Raw genomic sequence first — 24,014 nt, forward strand, 5'->3', positions numbered from 1 at the left:
TGTGTTGAATTTTGCTCAGAATGAATCGGATGCCAGAGAGCAGCAATTCCTTTCGGCTGGTTGTGTTGCCTAGAGCCTGAGGATTTACGTTGAGCCCAAACTCGTTACGAAGCTGCATGATGTGCACGATTTGCTGGATCGCGTTCTGTTGCTCCGGATCGGCTCGGTGCTTCAGCATTTGCAGTATTTCTAGGTAAGCCATTGCTAGTGTGTTGCCAGCATCCACCATATTCTACACCGGAAGAAACACATTTGATGAAGGATATATCTACAGCAGGCTATGCGCTTGAAACTCTATCATTCGTTATGATTGTATGGATGAACGTATATCGATTCGTATCGCAACTGACATATCCAGAAAAAAAATTATCACTACTTACGATCATCATGCCAATGGCGCCTTGGCAGCAGGCCGCTTTGCGTGTCTCTTCGAGTCCGTCTAGATACTTGGCTGCGACGATTCCTTCACCGGCCTCGGCTAACTTAGCGATCACGTTTAGATCGGTAAAAAAGGCTAGGGCCGGTGTGGTTCGCACGATCGTCTCGATATCGGTAAGCATCTCCGGTTTGTGCAACGTGAGGACCCGCTGCACTAGCAACCTAGGATCGTACTGTGCCTTTACGCTCCAGCCATACTTCATCTGCAAGCACTTGATGGTCTGGGAGTTTTGCGCCATAACGATCTCCTCCGCGATCGGATGATCGCAGGCAGCATACTTCATCAGGGAAGCAATCGTTGGAGACCATGGTACCGGAGCAGCTTTCAGAATGGCCAGTACCGTTTCCATCTGTTGCTGCTCATCGTATAGCAGCTCCACCAGCGTAATACACCGTTGATCCCAGAAACTGCTGTACTGGTTTGCCAGCAGAAACCGAATGTACCGTACGATCTGCTGGTACAGGGATGCCTCTTTACCGATGAAGAATTTGCTCAGAAACTCGGTGACGATGCGGTTGAGCAGGTTGAGCGGCGTAATCTGTAGCAGTCGAACGGCCGTACTTTCGATGTCCTCGTGCATGTAGCAATCGAGGCTCGCTTGCAGATTGAACTGTTGCTTCAACGTTACCAGATCTCGCAAGGCGCTCGCCAACCGCTGCAATTCGTCCATGTTGCTGTTGTACTGCAGCCGCAGATCGATTAGAGGAAACTGAACGTCTTCGAGGATTTTGATGACATCCTCGATGAACGTTAGGCCCACCATCGGCCAGGTAGCGAGCTTTTGATACGATTTCGTCTTCTCGATAATATACTGCACCAGCAGATGCATCATCTGCGGATGATGGTGCAGTATCGGGCTGACAAAGTGCAGCAACCATTGGACGAGGTGCAGGGGCGAGGTTTCCTTCGGGATGCGCCCTAGAAGGGCCGCTACCTTGACCTCATCCAACTGCGGTAGGATGCAGGCGATGTGCCGCGACCAGATAAGACAGGCCGCATCCATGTCCTTTTGAAAGAGCTCGGTACAGAGCTGGGGTAGATTATCATGGTACACGAACTGCTGCCAGTCTTGATCGATATCATACGGGTCGATTAGTTTCAGAGTTTCGATGCGCAGCATTCTCTCGTTGATTTCAATCACCGATTCCATTTCCGGCCCCTAAGACGTATTGAGAGAAATATTGAGAAACGAGGAATTTAGCCATGATATACCTTGCGTAACGTGTACAACAAACCTCCGTAGCTGTGAGTTTGGTGAGTAGAAATTGAAGAAACCGTCTCTTCATGTTCCTATCACTGATCGGGGTGTCGTGTATACTGATCAGAAAGGCGTGATCGTTTACGTTGGCCAGAGCGGCCATCAGCTTGGCGAACGTCGTCTCGATGTCGCCAGATGTCGAGAGCTCACCCAGTAGCGCCTTAGCGCGGGCCTGATGAACCAGCTGCACATCGAGCCCGAACTGGCATGCGAACACTTCCGCCTCGTCTAGTCGACCGATCTTGATCAGCTTTACCAACCGCTGCGATGGATCGGTTTCCGACAGTATTTTCAACTCGATCTCCTGCACCACCGGCTCCCGATGCGTATGACCGACGATGTAGTAAATGTTGGCCGAATTCTTCGGTTGTTGCACCAACCACGTGTGTTCCGACATTTCCATCTCCTGCTTCAGCTCCATGGCTAAAAGTGGAAGCATTGTAGCTCCTCCCTGGATTTCGTGGGATCATGTGGCCTGCAATACTTACAAGGGAAATTGACGATCTTCATCAACTTACGACCCTCAGCGTCGGTCTTGGTGATGATCAGCATTTCAATTACATCCAGTGATGCCTCCAAAATGACGAGATCATCGATGCGAAAGGAGTACTGCAGCTCAGAGACGAGCTTCGTAAAAGGACAGATTTCAAAGATTTGTCCATTGTTGGTAAGTGCAAAGCTGAAAATGAACATTTTGTGAAAATTTTAAACTGCAACAAAGATGGAAAGATCCCAATACTTACTTTAAATTCATCAGCGAGTACATCTTCTTCACGCCACCATACTCCGGCTTAAGTAGCACTCTCTCTAGGTATTCGTCTCGAATGAAGTACACCGTCTCGTTGTTGGCGGCAGCGATCAGTGGAGAAGCGAACAGTTCCGCTTGGCGCATCGGTATGAAGCATTTGATTGGTACTCCGAAGTGTTTTCCCACCAATCGATCGCAGCTCACACAATCAGGCAACATACCAGCCAAGGAGTCCTGCTGCTCCGGGCTGATGGTCGCGAGCTGACGTACAATCTTTGCCTCATCCACCGTTACTCGGTACAACGAGCCAAGAGCTACTTGGATCAGGTAGCTACCATTGCCCTCATCCGCAATCCCGGCAAACGTTACCCCGTTATCATCCTTCGCCGTATCGCTTGGGTCGATTTTGCTGCAATATTGAAGGGCGAGGAAATGAGTGAATAATTCGCAACAATCGAAAACAGGAGATTGTGGGGGCTTACAATGAGAACAAGGTGATGCCACTGATGTGCAGTACCAGAATTGTGCCATCGAAGAGGCCGCTAACGATTATGTTCCCACTCGTCGACACGGCGATCGCTTCCACGGAATGGGTAACGTCCAGGAAGTTGCCATCGTTGCACCGTTTTTCGTCCGGATACAGGATCAACGCTCTGTCGATCGATATGATCAGTCGTCCGTTCTGCAGTATCCCGCTGATTTTGGGCGTTTTGAGCACCTAGAAGACAGGTAGTGGAAGTTGCGAATATTGGCGGCAACAGAAAACCGGGGCATCGGCTAAAATTCTTACCGTGGTTTCACTTTTGATACGCAGCAAACCATTCGTACAGAACTCTCCAACGATCGACTCGTCGATGGTGGACACGGGCTCAAGGTATGACCACATATTTTTGAGTAATTTTCACTCGAAACACAGAAGATGTGGAATGTTACCGATTTTTTTGTTGTTGAACGCGGGACGCTCAAATTTCCAACGGTTGGCAGGCCCATGTAGCCCATGTCGTGCTGCTGTTTTGGCGAACATCACTGTAAACTCGAGTTAATCATAAGTGGTCGCGTGGATGACAGTGTATACACCTTTTCAGCTCGTTATGTTAACAGACCATCAACCTCTAACATTTTCGCTTTCTAGTAAAAATATTGAAGCTTAATAAGAACGGTGGAAGTTCTACTTAGAAAAGACTGATTCTGTGAAGAACCGTTGATCGCACTGCGACACCGGGAAGACCACGGCGATCAGTACCTGTTCGCACAAATTGACCCACTGGGCGGCTTATCCCTGGCCGGTTAGCGAATCTCGGGTAGTGGTGCTGCTAGCAAATACTCGCATAGCCGGCGCCACCGGTGGAAACAAAGCCGAACTCTCGGTGCTCGGTGGAACCGAATGCAACACGACGGCGCACATGGTACCTTCGTTTAACACCTGATAAGGTCTCGGGCGCCTATAAGAGTTCCGGTTTCCGGTTGTACCAGCACACACAAACCAGCACGGCCACACAAAACCGGCCTGCACGAACTTCGTGTCGCCGGCTAGATAGTGCTGGGTGGCAGGTGGGGGGGAACTCCGACTTTTCGTGCATCTGGCACGAATCGCACGCGCTTCAGCTGGCGCTCGGTAGTGGTGGGTTCGCGTTCGCCCCAGTCCGACATTTTAAGTTAGTCCTGTAGTGCGGTTTCGTGGAAGCGGATGCGCTTCCACCGTTCGCTTAGTGTCCATCGTTGCCCGAGTGCGTGCAGATGCGTGACCACCTATCGAGTGCAAGTGCATGGTGCTCCCTTCTCTGCAGTAGTGGCTGGCTGCAATTTACGGTAGGGGTTAGCGCGGTTGACGAAGAAAGTTGATCTGGTGCGTGCGCGACTCGAGTGCACATAATTTGCACATTCTCTCTGCTGCTGTGTCCTGTGTGTGTGCGAGTGCGAGTGCGACTAGAAAGGTGGTGTGGCTTCCGCTTCACGTTGGCGGGGTTTGTCGAAGTTTTTGACGGTTGTTTTTTGCAGACGCGGCCCCGCGGCACTTTATGGATCGTTTCACGTGGAACTAGTTTTGGTGCGGTAATTTCTGTTTTAGCACCGATACGCCACCGGTCGACGCTACACCGGTGCGGAGTTATCATTCACCGAACAGTACGAGCTCCTCGCTCCGGTTTACTAATTATAGCCGATAATTAGACTCTCTGGCATTGGCAATCGCCCTAATACCCGCTCTAGCGATCCACATATTGCACAAAGTTGTCACAGCGCGTGGTAGCAGCGTTCGGTTGCTGTGCAACGAGCACGCGGCGCCGCGTCGCCATGTTCGCTACTCGGCTGCATGCGTTCGATCATCAGCCGATCGGCGGATCACCGACATCGAGAGCGGTGTTTGAGGCCACGATTCGCGAGTGAGCCGTGCACTCGACAGACGGGTTCGTTGGACGTTGGATTGTTGTTTGAACCGAGACAACGATCGAAGGCGACACTAGGTCTATGCGTGCGTGCGTAGTGGTTTTTCATTTGCAACAATCACGCAACGCAAGGGCCCCGGCTTTTGGAAGGGGTTTGCTTTGCATTCCGGCATCTGTGCCTGTGACCATTTTTTTCGTAGAACCAGTAAACTAACCGACTTGCGAACACTTCCGTCCTCTTGCTGCACAGGTGCCCAACGTTGTCGGTCAGTTTCGTAAAATGTCAAAGACCGGCGATGCCCCGTTCACGCAAAGTTTCTCGAGTGTGTGTCGCGTGGTGTTTGTATTTTGTGATATTTATAAACACGAATACGCTTGGTTGGCCCCATGTTAGTCTCCCCGCAGTCCGTCACTAGTAGCACCCCCGCCCCTCCATTTCCTCCGTAGAGGTCTGGTGTTGAAACGCGGTTGTTGACGCCGGCCGCTTCTTTTCACTTTTTGCTTCTGCCATGTCAACCATTTTCTAACACATGATGTCGGTGTCTGCAGAGCGATCGAGGTGGTTTGGCGCTTTGGCGGCGGTACGGTAAACCCCGGTCCCCGGCATCGGTTTTAGTTCTTTTCGAAGGCGTTGCTTTTGAGGTGACTCCATGTGTCCGCCATCCCGGGTACCACGCAGTTCGTAGTTCGCACGGGAAGACGATCAGACGATCGTTAGGGCGCCCGCTAAACACTAGTTAAATCCTCACTCTTCCTCTCTCGCTCTCTTTTAAAATGAATCGATTTCTGGTGTTGAATGTAGAAAATTAAAGCAAAACATTCCGCTTCGCTTTCATCTCCCGTTATACGTTGTTTATACTAAACTAAACGCCATCACCTCATCTAAAATTGTGATGTTGCAGAGCGAAAGGAAGTGAATACGGAGACCTTTGCGTGCGTGTGGCACGCACGTACGATCAGTAATTGGCAGTCGGATTGGCGTCATCCAATCTGCTTGCCACCTTGCCAACCGATTGCAGTGCGATAAGATAACTTGTAGTGACGAATGAAGTTAGGCCAAAATGAGGTTAGAAAAGTGTGCAAATTAGGTGAGTTGTTTTGGAGTGGAGTGGCAGACGTGAAGCTGTTGTGAGACATGCGGGGTGGCTCCGTCAGCATTCCTGTTTGTGTGCGTGTGTGTGTGTTTAAATGCTGATCAAATAAAGGTGTAAACTCATTAAAATATTTTAGAGGCAGAGAGAAACTGTGAATGGAACTTTAGGAAGAGGTAAGTAAACGCTATATAACATTATATAAAGGAATGTATTGAGTAGAACTACATTTTAACTTTGTTCAAAGCTACCGGAATTGAGATACAATTGAGCTTAAAATATGCCAAACCGTGTGCAAAAATTATGCTAAAAAGGCAGAGAATCCAATAAAACGGATCCATAAATGGGACGCCTTAATTCCAGCGCTCCCGATGATGGTTCGGTGATCTGACGATTCCCCGTTCTAATGATGATGGTGGTAAAACATTTAATAGAACCACTAGGTCAGCGGGACGGTATTGGCTATCGGTTTTGTCGCTTTTGCGGTTCGTCAGCAGCGATGATGCGTACTCGTCTCGTCACCGACGGAAAGCGCAAAATATGCTCACGCACCCCGGCGGTACGCGTACCGCCAGTACGCCAGGCTATGTTTCGTTTATTGCAGGACAGGACTGCGCGATAATGGCCCCCACCCCACCCAGGGTGGTGCTGATGGTATTGGCGTCGTAAAAATCTAACGGATTGCAAATCGTTAACCACATCTGTCGAAACGAGGTCGTTTTTAATTTTTTACCCTCCTCGGGTCCCTCCACTTGGACGACGATGACGACGACATCGACAAGAGGCAGAGCCATGGCAGAGAGATAACGATAATTAGTGCGTTTCACCGGCTGTGCGAGGGTCAACCGACAGGTTCGAAGGTTTTCGGAGCGCGCAAACCGTTCGAGTAAGTTCGAGGAAAGAAATCCGTCTTTTAAAATAGGTTTTTTTCCTGCGTTTTTTTCCTGCGGAATCGTAAATTTTACGATCGCTTACGAGTCTACGCTTTTCGCTTAACGATGCAATCAACGGGATCAGCATGTTGTGTTCTACTGTAAAGCATATCTTAATAACGTTTTTTGCAATGTGCAATGGATTGATCTAAATGGTTTCATTTCATAGCAATACTGCCATCATACTAGAGGAATCAAAAGGCTACTGTTACGATCATCAACGATCGTTAACGATTGGCGCCTATAAAAGCTCCATCCGTCTGCAATGCTGCTTCTGGTGTGACGCAAATTCGCCGGCCAACGGATGACATCGACTGCCTTTGCCTCGCCTTTCGACATCGAAACCACCCATTATTGAATCCGGTTCAAGGGTCCTTGAACAACGCCAAGCACCGGGAAAAAGTCAAAACACTGGGGGGACCACTAGACCTGGACCATCGCTGACCGAACAGAAATCCCATATTTACTTATAAACTCGTAAAATCTTATCTCCACCCCAAAAAGACCGTCGAAACGAGCGAAGGCATCGAACGAACGAAACAGAACCAGTCTCCCGAACCACGGCAGTGATCAGGTGGAGTGCAAAATTGACAAAAAAAAACACCGCGTTGGTCGCGTGCTAGACCCCGGTACGAATTCACGTGCGTTTTTGCCGGGGTCTGGGTTTCGCCACTTTTGGGCTTACCGGTTTTTTTTTGTTTCGGCACAGGGACATGAATGAATCAGTGCGCCAGCACTTTCCGGTCGAGCCGAGCCGAACCGCAGCCGCTCAGCTTACCTCAGGTGATGTAATAGCAGACGCAGGAAAGAAGATTTGATAGATTCGTAGGACACCTACAGACGAGTGACGCTAAAAATGGCGACGGTTATTACTGCACAACCACGCTGATGTTTGTGCGAAGATGAACTTTCGGTGAGTGCGTAAAATGGACCCTAGACAGGCAACGTTGAATTGACTTAGCATATTCACATGTCGTACGGTCTCTTCCATCAACTTGTCAATCGGGACCGAGGGTCAGATTTCGCACACTCGCCTCGCCCTCGAAAGATCTCAGCACACACGTGGATTGTGGACGGATGCGTGTGCGTCCAAGGTTCAAACGAAACGATCCGCGCTAAGACAAGAGTCACTATAGTGTACGTTTTGGTCGCGGATTTTCGGCGGATGCTGACTCGCGATCGGTGCTGAACGAGCGCTCACATACGCGCGTATGGGCATGAGGCCCACCTGAGGCATTGCCTTCCACCCGGACCGCCAGCCCACGGTTGACCTATTGCCCAAACTTGGGTTGGCAGTCACAGCCGCACACCACCACCTCGACAAACAGCACGAGCAGCAGTAGTTGGTGGCCGGTGAAAGTGAACCTCGAACGAACCACGCCTGAAACGCCACCTCGATCACGGAAAGGGTTCGAGACACGACGACGACGACGAAGACGGTGACGGCGTTTGCGAATAATTTCGAGAAGCGATATTGTGGAATCCAAAACCGTGATTGAAGGTAAGGTGAAGGAGATCGGGAGAGAGAGAGAGAAAGAGAAACAGTGAGAGAGTCAGCAGTTCGTGCAAACAAAGTCGTAACTGATGGCTGAAGGCCGGGGGTTTTGTTTCGCTTTTCGCTGACAGACATTTCGCCAGGTTCGCTGGAGACCTAATGTGCTGGATGCTGGAGGAGCAGGAGGAGGAACACACACACATATCACACCAGGCGATGCCAGAATCGACGTAGATGGAGTGCCGTGTGTCAATCAGGGCCGAGGTGGCCCGGGCATTGCCGAATTAATCGGGCAGAAATGATTCGATCGTGCCAAACCGACCGACCGACCGACAGCCACCACATATTTGGCAAACGTCGACGATCCTTGGGCGTTATTATTATTGGCCATTTTTCCTCTCACCCGTGACGGAGTTCGGACGGATTTTATCGAATGAGCCGGATATGGCAGGATATTATGGATTGTGGTGGCTTCCTTATATGGGTTGCCGATTGAGAATGCCAATCTCAGGGAGAGGAAAAGCAATCAACACACGGTTCGCCGCTGTTGACCGGTGTTCGGTATGATGAGCTGCATATTGTAGGTGCCTGTAATCGAAGATCTCGACAGGTTTCGCAGATACTGTGTATTGTACTTTGTTGCTGCAGTATAGATAGACTTTATGTTCGACAGCATCCTTATGTTCGCTATGATCTCCTATGAGGGTTCCTCATAGCATTCCCAGAACATTTGAATTGCTGGTAAACAATGCGAGGAACAGTTTGGATTAAACTTCCACCTGTGCTCGACCAGGTGCAGCTGGCTAACAATGGTAGGTTTAATTGGATGCGCCCAGTTGTCGGATTCCGCGAACTGCAACGCAATTATGGTATGGAAATTCGTCGCAATACAACGAACGCATCGTATGCATCATGCTAGCTGTTGTCGCCGGTTGGAGCTAGCGTACGGGCGGTTGCATCGCAACGTGTGCTGTTGGGGCGGGGTTCGCCTACTATGTCGGGATGCAAAAACCACAAAACATGTCAACACCCAACGGTGTGGTGTCATGCTTGGTGCAGCAGGCGATGGGAGGCGTTTGGGTGGATTGACGAACTGGCACCACACCCTCTCTCGTTGTTGTTGTTGTTGTTGCGGTACACAGATGTAGGTAGCTAATTAATTGCGAACAAATCCGGTTGCAGTGGCAGCGTCACCCAGCTGCAGATCTGACGTCGCAATCGGCGCAGAACTGTTTCGTCTCTGTCGTTGACGAGGATCGGTTTTGTGTGTGTGTGTGTGTGTGTGTGTGTGTGTGTGTGTGTGTGTGTGTGTGTGTTTGGGTTTATGTTCCAGGTGTATGGGCGTTGCCTTGTGCGATGTAAAGTTGGTTCCGCTTGCATAGGTAAGCCGATTATTGTTGGACGATTAAGTTCCAATAGAGGAACTGTATAAGTAGTAGATTCATTTGAATTTGTGATAAGAATCTTTGAGAGAGCGCTGCCATAGCATAGACGATAAGTAGTGCAAATACTGAATACTTACTGAATATAATACTCAATACTAGGGATAAAAACGAATGGAGAAAGGGCAGAAAATAGGTCAATACAGCCTTATGCCTCTTACTTACTTATCCGACTCAGACAAGTGACGAGTAGACTTTGTGACAGGTTGGAAAGTCATGTTCGAATTCGTGGTATTAATTCATTAGTAACCAGATGCTGATACTGTCACTGTCTTAGTATGTTCCTTATTTATGCATCACAATTGATTAACACGGCTGTAGGGGATCTAGCTCTTTTGAGAGGATACTTTTGAGAATCCTACTATCCACTGCAACTAAGAATATGCCTAGATGTTTCCGTATGGAAGTGCGGGAATGTACCTATGGCTTTTATAGTTTATAGAAGAGACTCTAGATTCCAGAGAAACTAATCAACATACTGCGGATAACTTGAACTTTAAACCCTCCTCGCAGTCAAATGTAAGGCACAGAAACTCACAGAAAAGAAGCCACAAAACAAACTGTTTACTCATTACACCGACTGCATCAGCTACTGCAGCACCAAAGGCTCGGAACCATCACAACCAATCCATTAGCTAATTCGATGCAGCATCTCATCTATCCTTTCCCCCCATCGAGAGTATTCCGGATGCAGTCTCGATGTCTCGCTGCCTTGCAGTTGGTTCGCTCGTTACCGCCACGCTGCAGACGCAAAACCGATCTGTGGTGACAGAGAACAGAGAAAGAGAAACCGGTCGTCGGTAGATACGATTTGCAAGGGGGACGCGGAGCGGATTTCATAAGACTGTCAACACCGTCGATAGCGAAGCGAACGCGACCGATCAAAACTTGTCGTGTCCGGCCCGCGATTCGATCGCACCGCCTTGGCGATCCAGCCATACCGTCGCCTGGTATTGACAGGCACTAATAGCGATCGTAGGCAAATTAACAACCTTGTCTTTGGTTGTCCTACTGCTGTCCATCCTACTGCTTCCCGCGGGGTTGACGCGGAAGGAAGGCGGATTATAATCGTCGCAAATGGAATCGTTTACCCCTGGTCAGGTCAGGTCAGGAAGTGGTTGTGTGGTGCTACTATTCCAGTAGCTGCTATTGCGTTTGGAATGCAATCGATGCCGATGCAGCTGGGGTTGGCTGAACATTGAATGTTTCATATGTTTATTGACTCTTCTCCTTCCATCCTCATGCAGCAAATGGCCATAAGTTACACTCTTCGGGCGGGTTACGGGTGTTTGTGGCGCAACTGGTTTTCTGTCGGCAGCGGGCATGTATTTATGAGCATGTTTACCAGCAGCATTACCAGACTAACCTTGCCAAAGGCGTTGCGGAAGGCTGGAACGGTGAGGCTGGAGGGTGCGGCCGACATTAACCTATTTCTTTCGGTGCTGGCCCCCGGGTGTGTCACATATTCGGCAGATGGTGGTCGATAGTGGTGGTGGTGTGGCGGTACTCAGGGCACTTCGTATGTTCGTGAGAAATTTAAATTCTCCTTTTCCTCGTGCACTCGGCCGCCCTCTTGTTTGCTCACCAAACAGCCAAAGAACCTTCACTATGGGTGTGTGTGTGTGTGCGTGTGTGTGTGTGCGTATGTTTGGATATGATATGCTGTGTCGGTTTAGAGCATCCGATGCGCGCTCTCGCATCTGATCCGCGGGTCATTTAAATAACCAATTCAAACGGTGGTTCCGGTGTTTTACATTTTTGCTCGTAAATGCGATCGCTGCACCAAACTCGTAAGCATTGTGGCATTGGAGTGCACGGACGGAAAGCATACTCCACATGAGAACTCCCTGCTCGTTCCCTGCTGTTGCTCCCGATTTTCGGTTGCTTTCGCTATGGAAAAGCAATAGGGAGCGGCAGCTATCGGAAGTGCATGAACCGTAGTGCATCTTCGGTGGTTTCGGTTCGGTCTCCACTGTCTGCTTACTGATGCTTATTTATTATTTATTTTATCTTCCACAACGGTAATCCGCCAAGGGATCAGTGGCCAAGTGAAAGGCCATATGGTAGCCGGATTTGCGTCAGCATCATGAAATGCATGAGAAGCACACAGATGTGGAAATGAATCGTGAAATTCGTTCGGGTCCGCGGGGGTCAAGATGGACCGTTTATGAGTGTATGTGTGTGCGTGTGTGTGTGTGTGTGGAAGGTACACTGTCCTGTCTCTTTATAGTGCAGTTTTTTAGTTTCACATAAAGTTGTTGACCACTTTGTGTTCTTCCAACGAAAAATTGCAAAATTCGTCTGCTGATGAAGTAGAAGTTTCACAGATAAATGGCAGCATGACAGACGGACACCGGCATCTGTAACGTTGTATCCTGAATGCTTCTGAAGCAGAGCGCATCCTAAAGTTCACGTCACGAAGTAAATCATCGTTGAATAATATGTCAACGATATCGAAACAAATACTTTTACAATCAATAACTCTTTTGTCGCACAAATCGCTTATCTGAAAAAGAAAATTTTACAAAAGTTGTGTGCTAGAAGAAGCATTTTTTATGTGCTTCATTTCAACGATTGTGTAGCATGTTTTGTTGTAGTAAAACAACCAATCGAAAAAGACGCCAGGATGTTTCTAGTATCCTGGCGTCCTTTTCGATAAAATTAACATTTTAAGAGAGAAAAACATTTAATTTAGCTTCAGGTTTTCAGAAGTATCGTCTGAGCAAATTTTCATGTTGAAACAGGCTACCCGTAATATATTGTTTAAAGGGTCCTTGAAGCATAGTTAGACTAGGTTTGTGCCTATATGGAGAGTAAAATAGCAATTGCGATTTATTTCATTGACACAAACACATCTGTTTCCGCCTATCGTGATTTGCATTTGCACTCGCCAAAAACCAGCGCTGGTCGCAAACCGACTCCGAAATTAACGAGCCGGCTGGAACCGGCTTTTCCGGTGACAAGCATAACTCAATTATCGGCCAATATCACCCACAAAACACCCACAACCCCGTTTGCTCTACCCCCCCCCCCCCCCCCACCGGAGGCCAGAGCAGCGGCGTCCCATGGGAGTGATGGGGATGTGTTTGTTGTCATTCGCTCGTCCCGAGGCGTGCGCCTGGGGCTGGAATCCGGTCTGGAAAAGCAAATTAAAATGATTCAAATTAACCATAAATTATGCCATAATTACATGTCCGCGCGGTTGCTTGGGGTCGGGTTGACAAAAAGCACCTCGCCCCGCCCCGCCAGAGCCCGTTTCGCGGCACTGAAACGAATGCTGGCAATTGGCTGGCCGGCTTGGGCGGTTGGTTGCAGTTGGTTGGTACATATGCGCTGCACGCTGCATACAGCACCCACGGCTAGTACGGTGGCGTTAATTATCGGGCACCGGATGATTTATGGGTCATTGAGGTTATCGTGGCCAGCCATCGGGTTGGGTGCGTTTTCGGGCGTTCGGGCCATTACGGGGTGTTTCGTGTGGAGTGCAGGCGCTGGGCGTCCTACTAACTATCTGACGGACGGATCGCGGTAGCCAACGGTGGTTGTGTGTAGGTTGCCTGGTGCTTGGCCGACCACTGTTGCGACCGACCACTAGTGAACCATGTTTATGAGCTTTTTGGGGTTTCAGTAAGCCATATAGCATGGTGGTTGGGTTCGCTTTTCAATAAACGCTTTTCTCATCTCGCTTGATTGCACATCAATCGAAGCGAAGCCACTTCATATGCACTTTAGCATCGGTTTGAAACCGAATGGAGTGCGAAGACGACGACGACGACGATGATGACGGTGATGGCGATAAAGATGGCGAGCAGGTTCTTGCGGTTCTAAACATAAATCCGGCATTAAACGATCAGGACCCAAGCCGGACAAAATTGCATCGAACGCTAAAGTGTTAAGACGTGAAAGACGGTTTTTGATGAAATTGTTTTTATTAATAATTTATGGATTTCATTATCAACTGATGATGAAGCTGTAGAGTTACTTAGCGACTGCGGTTCTAAGACACAGTAGGCCCGAATCCGAATAGCTTCCTTTGATTAAGAGGCCGGATCTCGCATAAGTGCGGATGTAGATATGTAACATGATCTTCCTCTTCAGCAACAACGAATGAGCTCGATTGTTTCGAGCGGCCACACCGGATCCGCAGCACTGCACTCTGCCATCCGATCCGCCAACCCGCCCTCCCGGTGCCCGGTGGCAGACATAATGCTCTCTCTCTCGAATGCTGGCCATTAAGAACCGAAACGGACTGCGAGCGTGCGTGGCGCTGGCTACGGTTCATTTGGTCCGGATGGATGGTCTGATGGTCGGTGACGGCGTCGCCCCCCCGCACCCTGCTCCGGGCACAGCTGCAATCGGTTATGGAAAAATAAACCCGGTCCCGGGACCCATTGGACCGGAAATAGGTCAGCCAGACCAGACGACGCACACCGAGATGCCGCGCGATGTTAATGCGCGGCGATGGATGCGTCATAAACGCGATCTCTTTGCTCCACTAATAACTTCCACCTCCGTCGTAGCCGGTCGGTCGTTGCGGTGGCGGGATTGGGAACCGATTCACGAACGTGCTGGTCGGTCGGAAGGGAGATTTATGTTCTCGCTATCTGGTTGGCTATAATTAATGTTGAGCCCTTCCTTTTTGGCATTTGCGAGCGCAGCTGCTCGCCCCGGTTGTTGGTTGTTGGGCTAGAATCACCGGGAAAGCGTTTATTAAAGCGGTACAATGTGGTGTCCCCCCCATCCCCCGTTTTGGACATTGGGGCGAACGAGGAAATGCGAACATTATGCGAGTTGGGTTTTTAGTAGCATTTTTGGCTCATTTTCAATATATATTGGATTTTACGAAAAATGGCAAGGCTAATGGACAGTATATTGATGGCATTGTAATGTGGTAATGGCGCCGTCTTCTTGCTAACATAGGATGCTAGTGTTTTATGCAGCCTACTTATTTGGCATGTCTTCAATATGCCAAATAAATCCAAGTAAGCTAGAACATTTACCGATAATGTTGCGCCTGTGTGGCCCGCTTTAGAACCAGATATAGCTCGAGGAATATTGTTTTCAAATGAAAAAGGATTCTTAATCCATAAAAGCATAATGGAGAATTGATAAAACATAAGATTTGGTGTTGCAGCATAAAAGTAAAGGAAGAAAACAACGAAAAGAATCAAATACATTTCAAAGAATAACAAAATTGTAGATCAATTTTGCGAAGGACTTATTTTCACAAAATAGATTTTTTATGAGGGTATAATTTTATTTAGGAAATTAAGGTTTGAATTGTATAAAAAATAAGATACTAAGTACACAGAATTAGTGATCTGGATAATTAAGCATTATTCATAACCATCCCATGACTACAGCTTGACGACATTTTTTACTTCTGCTCCCCCTAAAACCACACACGATAATATTTCGATTGACGCTAAGCAGAAAAAGGCAGAACAATACGCTACAACAGTTTTCGAAATTAGCATGGAAACGACACTTACGAGCGATCGTTTCGCTTCGGATGTTTGCTCCATTTTCCAAAAATGGTTCGAACCTAATAAAGACCCAAAGCCACCCTCCCAGTTCCCGGGTCCCCGCCCCGGATCCAATAAATTAAAAATCAAAATTCCACGCCGGTCAACAAACGAGAACCACCACCCACGGCACGCTCTCGGTGCCCAAAATCGGTGCGTAATCGGAGAGCATCATAAAATCCGCGTCGTCCTCGTCGTCGTCTTCGTCTCCATCGTCATCATCATCATCAGCATTATCCTACCGCTTGCAGGTACGTTGACGTAAATTGCATTCGACCGTCTACGGTGCTGGAGCGCAATGGTTCCTTCCCTTCCCCCCCTCGTTTTGTGTGCTCATACAGTGCGCCAGCCAGCGAAAGGACAAATGGCGCATGCCGGCAGACAGACAACGGGTGCCACCTGTGGCGCCGTTCTGTGTTCGTGTGTGTGTGTTTGCGTATCGGGAATGGCAAATCTTAAGTGCCAATAATCATTTCTGGCATAACGAGAGCACCGGAGTACGGTTTCGTCTGCGGTTTGCGTGGTTGGCGTGCCAGACCTCCACAGAGGGGGTTTGCAGGGGAAAGGGGATGCTCGCCAGCGAATGCATAATCGAATGCACCCCGTTTCTCGTTTCCAATGGGATTACAGTGCTTGTGCCAGGCAAACAAACACGATTCGATTGCGTTGCATTATCATTAGTATTTATAAATAAACAAGATAATCCGCAATGGATGCAACAGTTATCGGAGGATCCCAAGACGATACCATGTTGTGAGCGTAAAGCAAATTTGTAGTTAATCCCACTTAACACACACTCTCCGAAAGTAAATCAAACTTCAACGATACACACCGACTTCTGAAAAAACATTTACATGGTTCCTTCCCAGGGAGGGAGGTTATTGGAAGTGGTTGATTGCTTTCCCCTATCTCCGGGTTTGTCCTAGCTCGCCAAAGTGCACATACCGTGCCGTGCCTTTCTTAAAACAAAAAGGTGGAAAAAGTAAAATCAAACAATCAGTCGCCCGGCACCTCCCTTTCCACCGCGTTGGTGGTACTGCAATGAAGACGCTTGATAAAACGCTTGGAACGCCCCAACGCGGACAGTACGGATAAGACGATGAATGCACACGATATGCACACTGTCACCACACCATCGTGCGGCAGCGTTCCGCCTCTCACATTATCCTCTAGAGGCGTAGAGATGACTGCTAGTGCATTTCGTGTTGGGTACTAAGTAGCTTGATCTCGTTAGCTGACTAGAATAAGATTAATTTGAGGAGAAGAACATTGGAGACAAGATGTTAGGAGCTTATTATATTAACCGTACGTGGTAGATAAGTTCAAGAGTTTATCTTTGAATAACAACGATGGTGTTGAACTTTGAATAACAACGATTGTGTTGTGTCCTCTTGATTGACTGATTAAGTGTTCCGAAATTCGACACAAAGTTCAGAACTTCGTCTACGAACTTTCGGTCAACCATTGGGCACCCAAGGGTTCGGGTGCAGCTCGTGCGGATCGAAGTTGCGGGCCCCTGGTTGAGCTGCATATAAATTATGCATTTCATCGAAAATGAAAGTGTCCGTGATTCCGCTGCCCGGCTGTCAAGCGGTCGTCGAAGCGGCGGTGAAAGACGATGAAAAGACACGCAGAAGCAATTGCCTGAAAATGCCTCGCAGCCATACCCTCGAGGAAGCTTTTAGCAATCAGCCAACGAACGGTATTCTCAAGATCGTGGAGGATTTAGTTTGGTTGCTATGTGCTCATGATTAGCAGGCAGTGGAACGATAATGAAGAAGGAAAGTGTATCTATGATTTAGAAGATGGAAATAGAATCAATTATTATTGAATGATTTGTGTCTATTTTTGGGAGCTTTGAAATTGTAGCAGCAATGCGTCACGCGCCATCAACGAAATAGGAGATGGGAATGCATTGCAGACACAGTTTCTGAGATGAAATGATCAGAGAAATTCCGAGCGAACTATGAGAATAATGTTCAAATATTTGCCAACATTCCTGCAACTTGAACTGCGGGTGCATTTTTGGAATAAATCGGAAGAGAGAGAGAGAGAGAGTAAAATGGAGCGCCTTGCTTCGCTCTCCGTAGTTCCATTTGAATACTTCTTGGAAGAGTGCAATTCTAGTGCTGCATTCCAATGCTGCCTCTATGCGATGGTCGCATTGCGATGCAAGTAACATTGTTAATGGAATTCCTTTTCAACGGACAGCATGAACGTCATGCGAACCATTGATTCACTGATATGATACAATGTGCCCATGACGTTCTGGCAGCGTGTATGTATTTTCGTTTCATACGAGTTTTATAGTTACCCTAGCTTCCGGTCGCATTCAACTGCTGGTTTACTCGTATGCTCTCGGTATGCTTTTCCGTTCCATGAAAACATTCTCTCCGCACAATGCACATGGCCACCCGAGGAGGGATATTAGAAATGTGGGCTGCCTGCCAACAATGGGACGCGCCCAGGCATCGGATAGGATGACTGGAAGCCTCGTAATGGATCGCTGCTGCTCGTAATTGTGACTGCAGCTCGCAGCTGCTGGTAATTGATTTTCGTTGTATCGGAAGTACCGGAAGTGGCACACGCTCTGGGGGCGAGATTGCCCTGCTCCGAGCCCCAAGCCAGCTGACCGTGCTAAGGAAGGACTTTTGGGAAGCTTTTCTTAATCGATTGTTCCCCGGGATTCGTTGCTTCTTTTCGACACGAGCTGTGGTGTAAACGGAGATGGCGTTGATGGTGAGATGACCTAAAATCTTGCTCCCTGGACGTGAAGCTTGTTCCTTTCTCAAGGGACACCTCCTCCTGCTGTTTCTGATTCCTTGTGCACCACACGGTCACATGTGTTTGTGGCAAAAAATTGTGTCAGCTTTAGCATCTGTTTTTACGCGTAAATCGTAAAGCAAGCAGACAGAAATACGTTGATTTATGCGAGGTGTTAAGGTGTTGCTGGTTGCGCTCAGAGATCAACAGAGAACATGCCAATCCGTGCACGATTGACGAATAATGTAAACATTTACACTTTCCCGGCGCCAACGGGACAACAATGCGAAATGGGGAAAATGTTCCAAAATCGCTCATTCCCTCGGGCCATTCCCTGTTAGCCAAATGGAGCGTCCTTCCCCAGGACGTTGTCGCTCTGTGCCGCTAATCAGATGATGGAATGAGGTCAGAAGCATCGCAAAAAAAAAAAACCATTCGCCTAACATACGAGTACGGCCTTCGCTCATCAGATCAGATGGACCTTCCGGAATCGGGGCGTTTTATTTAGATTGATTTATGATCTGGGCGAATGGATTTTTGAATGGCGACGCAAATGAAGCCACCGCCTTCTTACTGAATCGCCGAACGATAAGAAACCCAAAAACCGAAATGATACGGGGCAGAGCGATGAAAGCGCCGAAAGTTCGTCGTGTCGGGCACGACGCTCCTTTTGTCAGCCGGTTTGACCGCAATCATGTCAAACGCGTCGCATCAATTAACGCATCACATTCCGCGGAGGCAACGACAGAGCAGAGCGCCATTTATTATCATCATATGTTCCGTGAGGTTGTCGGTTGTGGAGCAGTAGTAGAAGAAGGAGAAGAAAACACTGGAGTAAGGCACAGAAGGGAATGAGGATTGATGGACGGCTGGTTGATCGATTTGCCGTGTGGTAGTAATCAAGATTAAAGATGGCTCATATGGTTCCCGGTCGGCGTGTTTGTGGTGGGCGAAACGGGTGGTTTTTGGGGGGATGGGGTGGATCAGTCTAATGGGAAATAAATTCATATTTTTTGGCATCGTTTACAGTATCTTATCTTTTCATTGTGCAATATGATAGGGCATTAGTGGCTGTTGCCATGTCCTCGTTATGCGCATTAGACGTTGCATGTTTCATGCACATTAAACGTTGATAGTGGCACGCTTTTCAATAATTGTTTTTGATCAAATTTATTGGCGCAGTTTGTGAAAATAAAATCTAAAAATAAAAAATATAATTTTTTAAAAACCTATTTACCTTTTTTGTCAATAGGATAACCTATTGATTTATCTACTTATTCGAACTTATTATCTTTTTCAAAAAAAAGTTTGATGCTATGCGATTATGTGCCTTGCTCTGCAAAAAATCATTTCTATACTGATATGTTAAGATGCTTGAGCCTTTTTATCATATTTACTGCAAGGTTACATTTTCATAATTTTTAAACAGCAACTGCTACATATTTTCAAAAACGGGAAAATCCCAACCACTTTAAGAAACGCTCGGAAAATCTAACCCTCTCTCGCACGACCGATAAATGCCGTAAAGCGACTAACTGACTTGCCTCAACATCATCACGTGGCTTCGTGGTCAGTTTGTGCAATACATTCCCCTCCGCCCCTCGTTAATGGCCTGTCGACGTGAGCCGACCACAGCACAGCCTAGCACGCGACTTCCGAACGCCGTTAGGCCACGATGCCTATAGGACGAGCACAGAATGCTTGATGTCCTTCGACGTAAATTGTTTCACGCCGTGCTGGAAAATCTCACATAACTTATGGTTAGAAGCGGTTTCGCTTTTGCAGCCGGCGTGCCATTCTTCGCCGACCTGACACGTCGATAGGAAACAGACATTAGGAAGTTTGAGTCCGAGGGAATGGGAACGGGGACCGCGACATGGATTCCATTCGCCGTCGCCTGGTCGTTGGTGTGAGCTAGACAAATATGCAACCGACGGAGATGCACATTCGATGTGATGCACCATAAATACCGGATGCCATTTTCAACGATTCCATATTTATTGATTTTCGCTTACAGCTCGAACGCAGCTTCTGCTCCTCCGGACGGACGGACGGATCGATCTCCCTCCAAGCGAGGTCGGAAACACTACAGGCTACAGATGGCAACCGTTGGACCTTTTAATGGTTTTCGAAAATCGAATCGCGGATCATAGATAAAGAAGAGGGTAGAGCACAAGAATGGGTGCTTTCTGCAGCACCAGACACACAGACACACACACGGACAAGGAGGGACATAACTTGGACTGTTTACTCGATACAAACCACCCTCCTCCGAAACACCAAGAACACGGTCCGCGTGGAACAAATGTGCTCGTCCACGAAACTCTTGTGTTTTGTCGATGGTACGCCGTATCCCGTGAATCCTTGCCTTTTTGCAACCGGCAACTTTATTGTTGTTTATTTTACTTTTCAGCCCCACAAACACAATGGCCAAGAAAAATCATAAAGTGCAAAATTGAATTCCGAAGCTTCCCCGGAACACGAACCCCGGGGTCCAGAATGGTTCAATCTGGTGAGCAGCTTTTCGGGATGTCGATTTGTCGTTGTCCATAGCCGTGTGCATTGGAGGGACAACCGGCACCCTTGAACCGGTTGTCCTTGCGTGAAAAGTTGGCCGAATAAATCCACCTCATAAAGTATCGACTGGCCGGTGGCATCGCAGTTCCTGCCCTATTATCGGAGGGTTAAACGCTTACCTTCATGGCGTGGGACTCGTTTGTCGTGTCGTTTGTTTCGTTCGTTCTGGTCCCGATACCGGCATTCGGAATCGAAGTCGAAGACGATGTCTCGCTCGAAGAGGATCAGTGGAAAAGGATTTGAAATGTGTGTGTGTGCGAATTTCATCAACTGCTGCCTTTTGCTCACAATGACAACCTTTCGGACGTATGATGCTGAGTATTCGGAGCTTTTGTTTCCGTTTTAAATTTGATTTCCGATTCGGACTGGAATGGCCTTAACCTGCTACCAACGATAACTCGCAGGCTGGCGCAGGGAATTGGATTTGTCTTCAAATGAAGCGAAATTTAATTTAGTGTTTACCTTGGCTTGGACATCGGGTAGAACAAATCCGTTCCATGATGTAGACAAGCATAGCGGGTAGCGGTCACGCACTGGCGTGTTCCACTTTGCACTTGAAGCCACTTGGAGCAGCAAGTTGGTCAAGCGGTCTAGACAAGGCTACGTAGCTGAGGCTTGATTGTAAAAGCCTTATCATTTATAGGTCAGCTCAGTGTCTCAGCTCTTCAGTCGTCGGCGTCGAGAATGGCCCGAACGCGGTTCTATCGCAGTATTTCGCTTGCACAGTATGCTGTTTGAGTCATTACAATCGGCCACTACCAATCCAGGAAGTGCTTCCTGTTCTACCACCTCAGGAGAATGAAAGGATGGGCTAATTCTAACCTAGAACGCATGAAGCTCGCACACAACAAACAAATCCCTTCCAGGATTACATTCGCTGTGCTGGGCCCACGGTGGCCCACCTAATGGTGCTATTGACTTGATTTTGTTTAGCTCCTCGTCTGCCTGACGATGGTGAGCAATTGTGAGCGTTAGTGGTGGTCGGTGTGCGTGACTCGCCAAGAAGGAGGTCATTGGGCGCTTGATAGCGAGCTCCAGTGGATTAGAAATCGGGAGCAGCTCGTGCAATTCGACTGCGAGGACCGCGTTCTAGCCGGAGGTAAAAATATAATATTAAATCCGACTTTTGACCTTACCTAAGGCGGTCGAAGAGCAATGCAAGGAATAACACAGACAGAAAGAAGAAGGAATCTCCAAGTGGTCTAGAAGGAAAGGCAGCAGTTTCAGTTGCCACCAAAATCTAGGTTAATTATTCGGGTGTATATTTTGGGGGCGCATCAATAAAGTAAGGTTATGATTGAGTTCGGTCACCGTGGCCGTTTGGTAGGGAAGAAAGCGTCAAACTTTTGGGGTTTTCTCGGCGGGGGCCGCGTGTTTTACTTTTCCCTATCTTACCGACCACGGTGAAGCCTCGTGGGGAGGGTGACCACATTTATCTTTGGCCAATTCTAAGTTTGTTATTTTTTTCTTTGCTTTTCGATTGAGCCACTTACAAGCGATGGAGGACGGTTTGGGGAGGATGGTTGGGGAAATTGGGTAGCAGACGATGCTTTGTAATTTGTTTCATTATTATTTCCTAGATAAGTCAACCGAAACATGGGTTGCGGGTTCGTTATCGGTGTTATCATATCGACAACTAGGCTAGACAGGGCGAACGTACTTGAGGGTGTTGCTGCTGCTGTTACTGGGGAGGTTAGGTCGTACTTGTGATGTTTACTTGAGGTGACGCGCCTAACTGGGGCAACGCTTGCAAAGTGATTGCAAGTGTGACAGTGGAACGGGAATGCGAACTCCCGGCACCTTATCATGGTGAGCTATTCAAAGAAAGTAAAAGAAACCACCAGTGTAACGATAAGGTGAGGTCGAGGGTTATTTTTTTACGAAAATAATGAAATCAAAACATTTTTTGAATGGTTTTATGTGCCTAGAAAATGAAGAGATCATTATCATCTTTCAACAGTGCGCTCTTCTTTTAAATGATACTAACGAAGCGAACCAAACGATATGGTTTGGAATTGTGAAGCATAAAATTTACAATGTTTAGAAGCAGCTTTAAGCCGCAAAAGGAAATTAGTGTGTAATTTTTTGCACTTTTGGCATATCAGTTTTAGATATGTAAAGTTCTGTGAAAACGTTTCAAGAATATCTTATTTTGATGTAACACATCTCCTTTTTAATGAGGCTCATCATTTGATTTTTTTTTATACAGCTTCCATTTCTCTAAACTCTTTTTTGCATAATTGTCGATGCATTTATTTCAATTTTGATCTTAAATGTCATGTTCAAAATATTTATTTTACGTTTAACATTATTTAATTGTAATAAAATAAATTTCTTTGTAAAAAATATGTTATATATTTTACATGTTACTGCAAGCTGTAGAAGCTGCTCTAAGTCAATCTGAAGAAATGTATGTTGGTTGCTTATGCTTTTCTTTCTGTCATTCCTACTCCTATTGTCTATTGTTATTGGAGAGATTTGTCCGCATAGTTTAAAATATTTTCTTATATTGCTGCTGATTGAAACATTTATTATCCATCAGAAATCTATTGGCACAATAATTTTCGTTTGAGGAAACTTTTAAAGCCTGTAGAAAAATGTACAAAATACAAAAAAGAGAATGTCTTCTGCTTAATAATCGCATTAATTTATTTATTCAAAAACACACACACACACACGTGCGCTCTAGTTGCGCTTCAAATAATGCTAACCGGAATGTGTCAAACGAAAGCGTGAATCTGATTATCTGCCACTCAAGGGTGCATGAAAAATGAGGCTCCACCACTTATCGCTCACTGTGCTATCCGACACTAGCCCCTCCCGTGTGTCAGTTCAGCTTCACAGAAGTGTTCTATTCAGGCGGGCGGACGGGCAGACGGGACAATCACACCCAGTAAACGGTTCTTGCCTTCGCGTAACGCAGTAGCACCCAGCAGCTGGGTTGGTTGGTTGGTGGCCGATGGCGACAAACCCCTACTCTGCGCCGCGCCTATTGTATTGAGGTTGTAGAATATTAAACCATCCGTGACACCGCATACCGCGACACCCCTTTCACCCTTCAGTGAGAAACATAGTTGCAGACACGTTCACGGGGCGGCCGCGTAACAACCCTTTTGGTGCAATAAAATTTTAAACGCGTCAAGCAATAAAACCGAAAGCACGATCTGGTGGTATACACGCATCGCAACAAGTGTGCCCGCACGAGCGCAGCACGCGAAGGAGTCGCGTGACCAATCAAAGCACCCCTCACCGCAACATCTCAACCACCTCGCTGGTTCCAGCCTTTGGCCCATATGGTTTTTATTGCATGTTCACTTTTGTATATGTATATTACTGGCGTAATTACTGGCCGACAAGCGT

The 24,014-nt window shown here is 47.5% G+C and overlaps 2 protein-coding genes across 3 annotated transcripts in view; one reads left to right on the forward strand and one right to left on the reverse strand.

Moving 5' to 3' along the window:
- Positions 1 to 3,331, reverse strand: part of LOC125953386 (kinetochore-associated protein 1) — a 6,934-nt gene extending 3,603 nt beyond the window's left edge. Inside the window, exons 1-7 of the mRNA XM_049682923.1 lie at positions 3,236 to 3,331; positions 2,928 to 3,163; positions 2,441 to 2,854; positions 2,186 to 2,376; positions 1,675 to 2,120; positions 381 to 1,598; positions 1 to 232 (exon numbers count right to left, since the gene is read on the reverse strand). The exon at positions 1 to 232 is cut by the window's left edge and continues 392 nt beyond it. Coding sequence (XP_049538880.1) covers positions 1 to 232; positions 381 to 1,598; positions 1,675 to 2,120; positions 2,186 to 2,376; positions 2,441 to 2,854; positions 2,928 to 3,163; positions 3,236 to 3,331 — 2,833 coding nt within the window. The remainder of the gene's footprint in view (positions 233 to 380; positions 1,599 to 1,674; positions 2,121 to 2,185; positions 2,377 to 2,440; positions 2,855 to 2,927; positions 3,164 to 3,235) is intronic.
- A 792-nt stretch (positions 3,332 to 4,123) lies between these two features.
- LOC125953398 (guanylate cyclase 32E) overlaps positions 4,124 to 24,014 on the forward strand; it is a 46,459-nt gene continuing 26,568 nt past the window's right edge. The window contains exons 1-2 of one of the 2 annotated variants that reach the window (XM_049682953.1): positions 4,124 to 4,254; positions 5,732 to 6,096. The gene's annotated coding sequence lies outside the window, so the exon portion shown is untranslated. Of the gene's footprint in view, positions 4,255 to 5,731; positions 6,097 to 9,669; positions 9,730 to 24,014 lie in introns of those variants that run through there. The other variant, XM_049682954.1, reaches the window with a different exon arrangement.

Source organism: Anopheles darlingi, chromosome 3, assembly GCF_943734745.1.
Source record: "Anopheles darlingi chromosome 3, idAnoDarlMG_H_01, whole genome shotgun sequence".
Taxonomy (NCBI): Eukaryota; Metazoa; Arthropoda; class Insecta; order Diptera; family Culicidae; genus Anopheles; species Anopheles darlingi.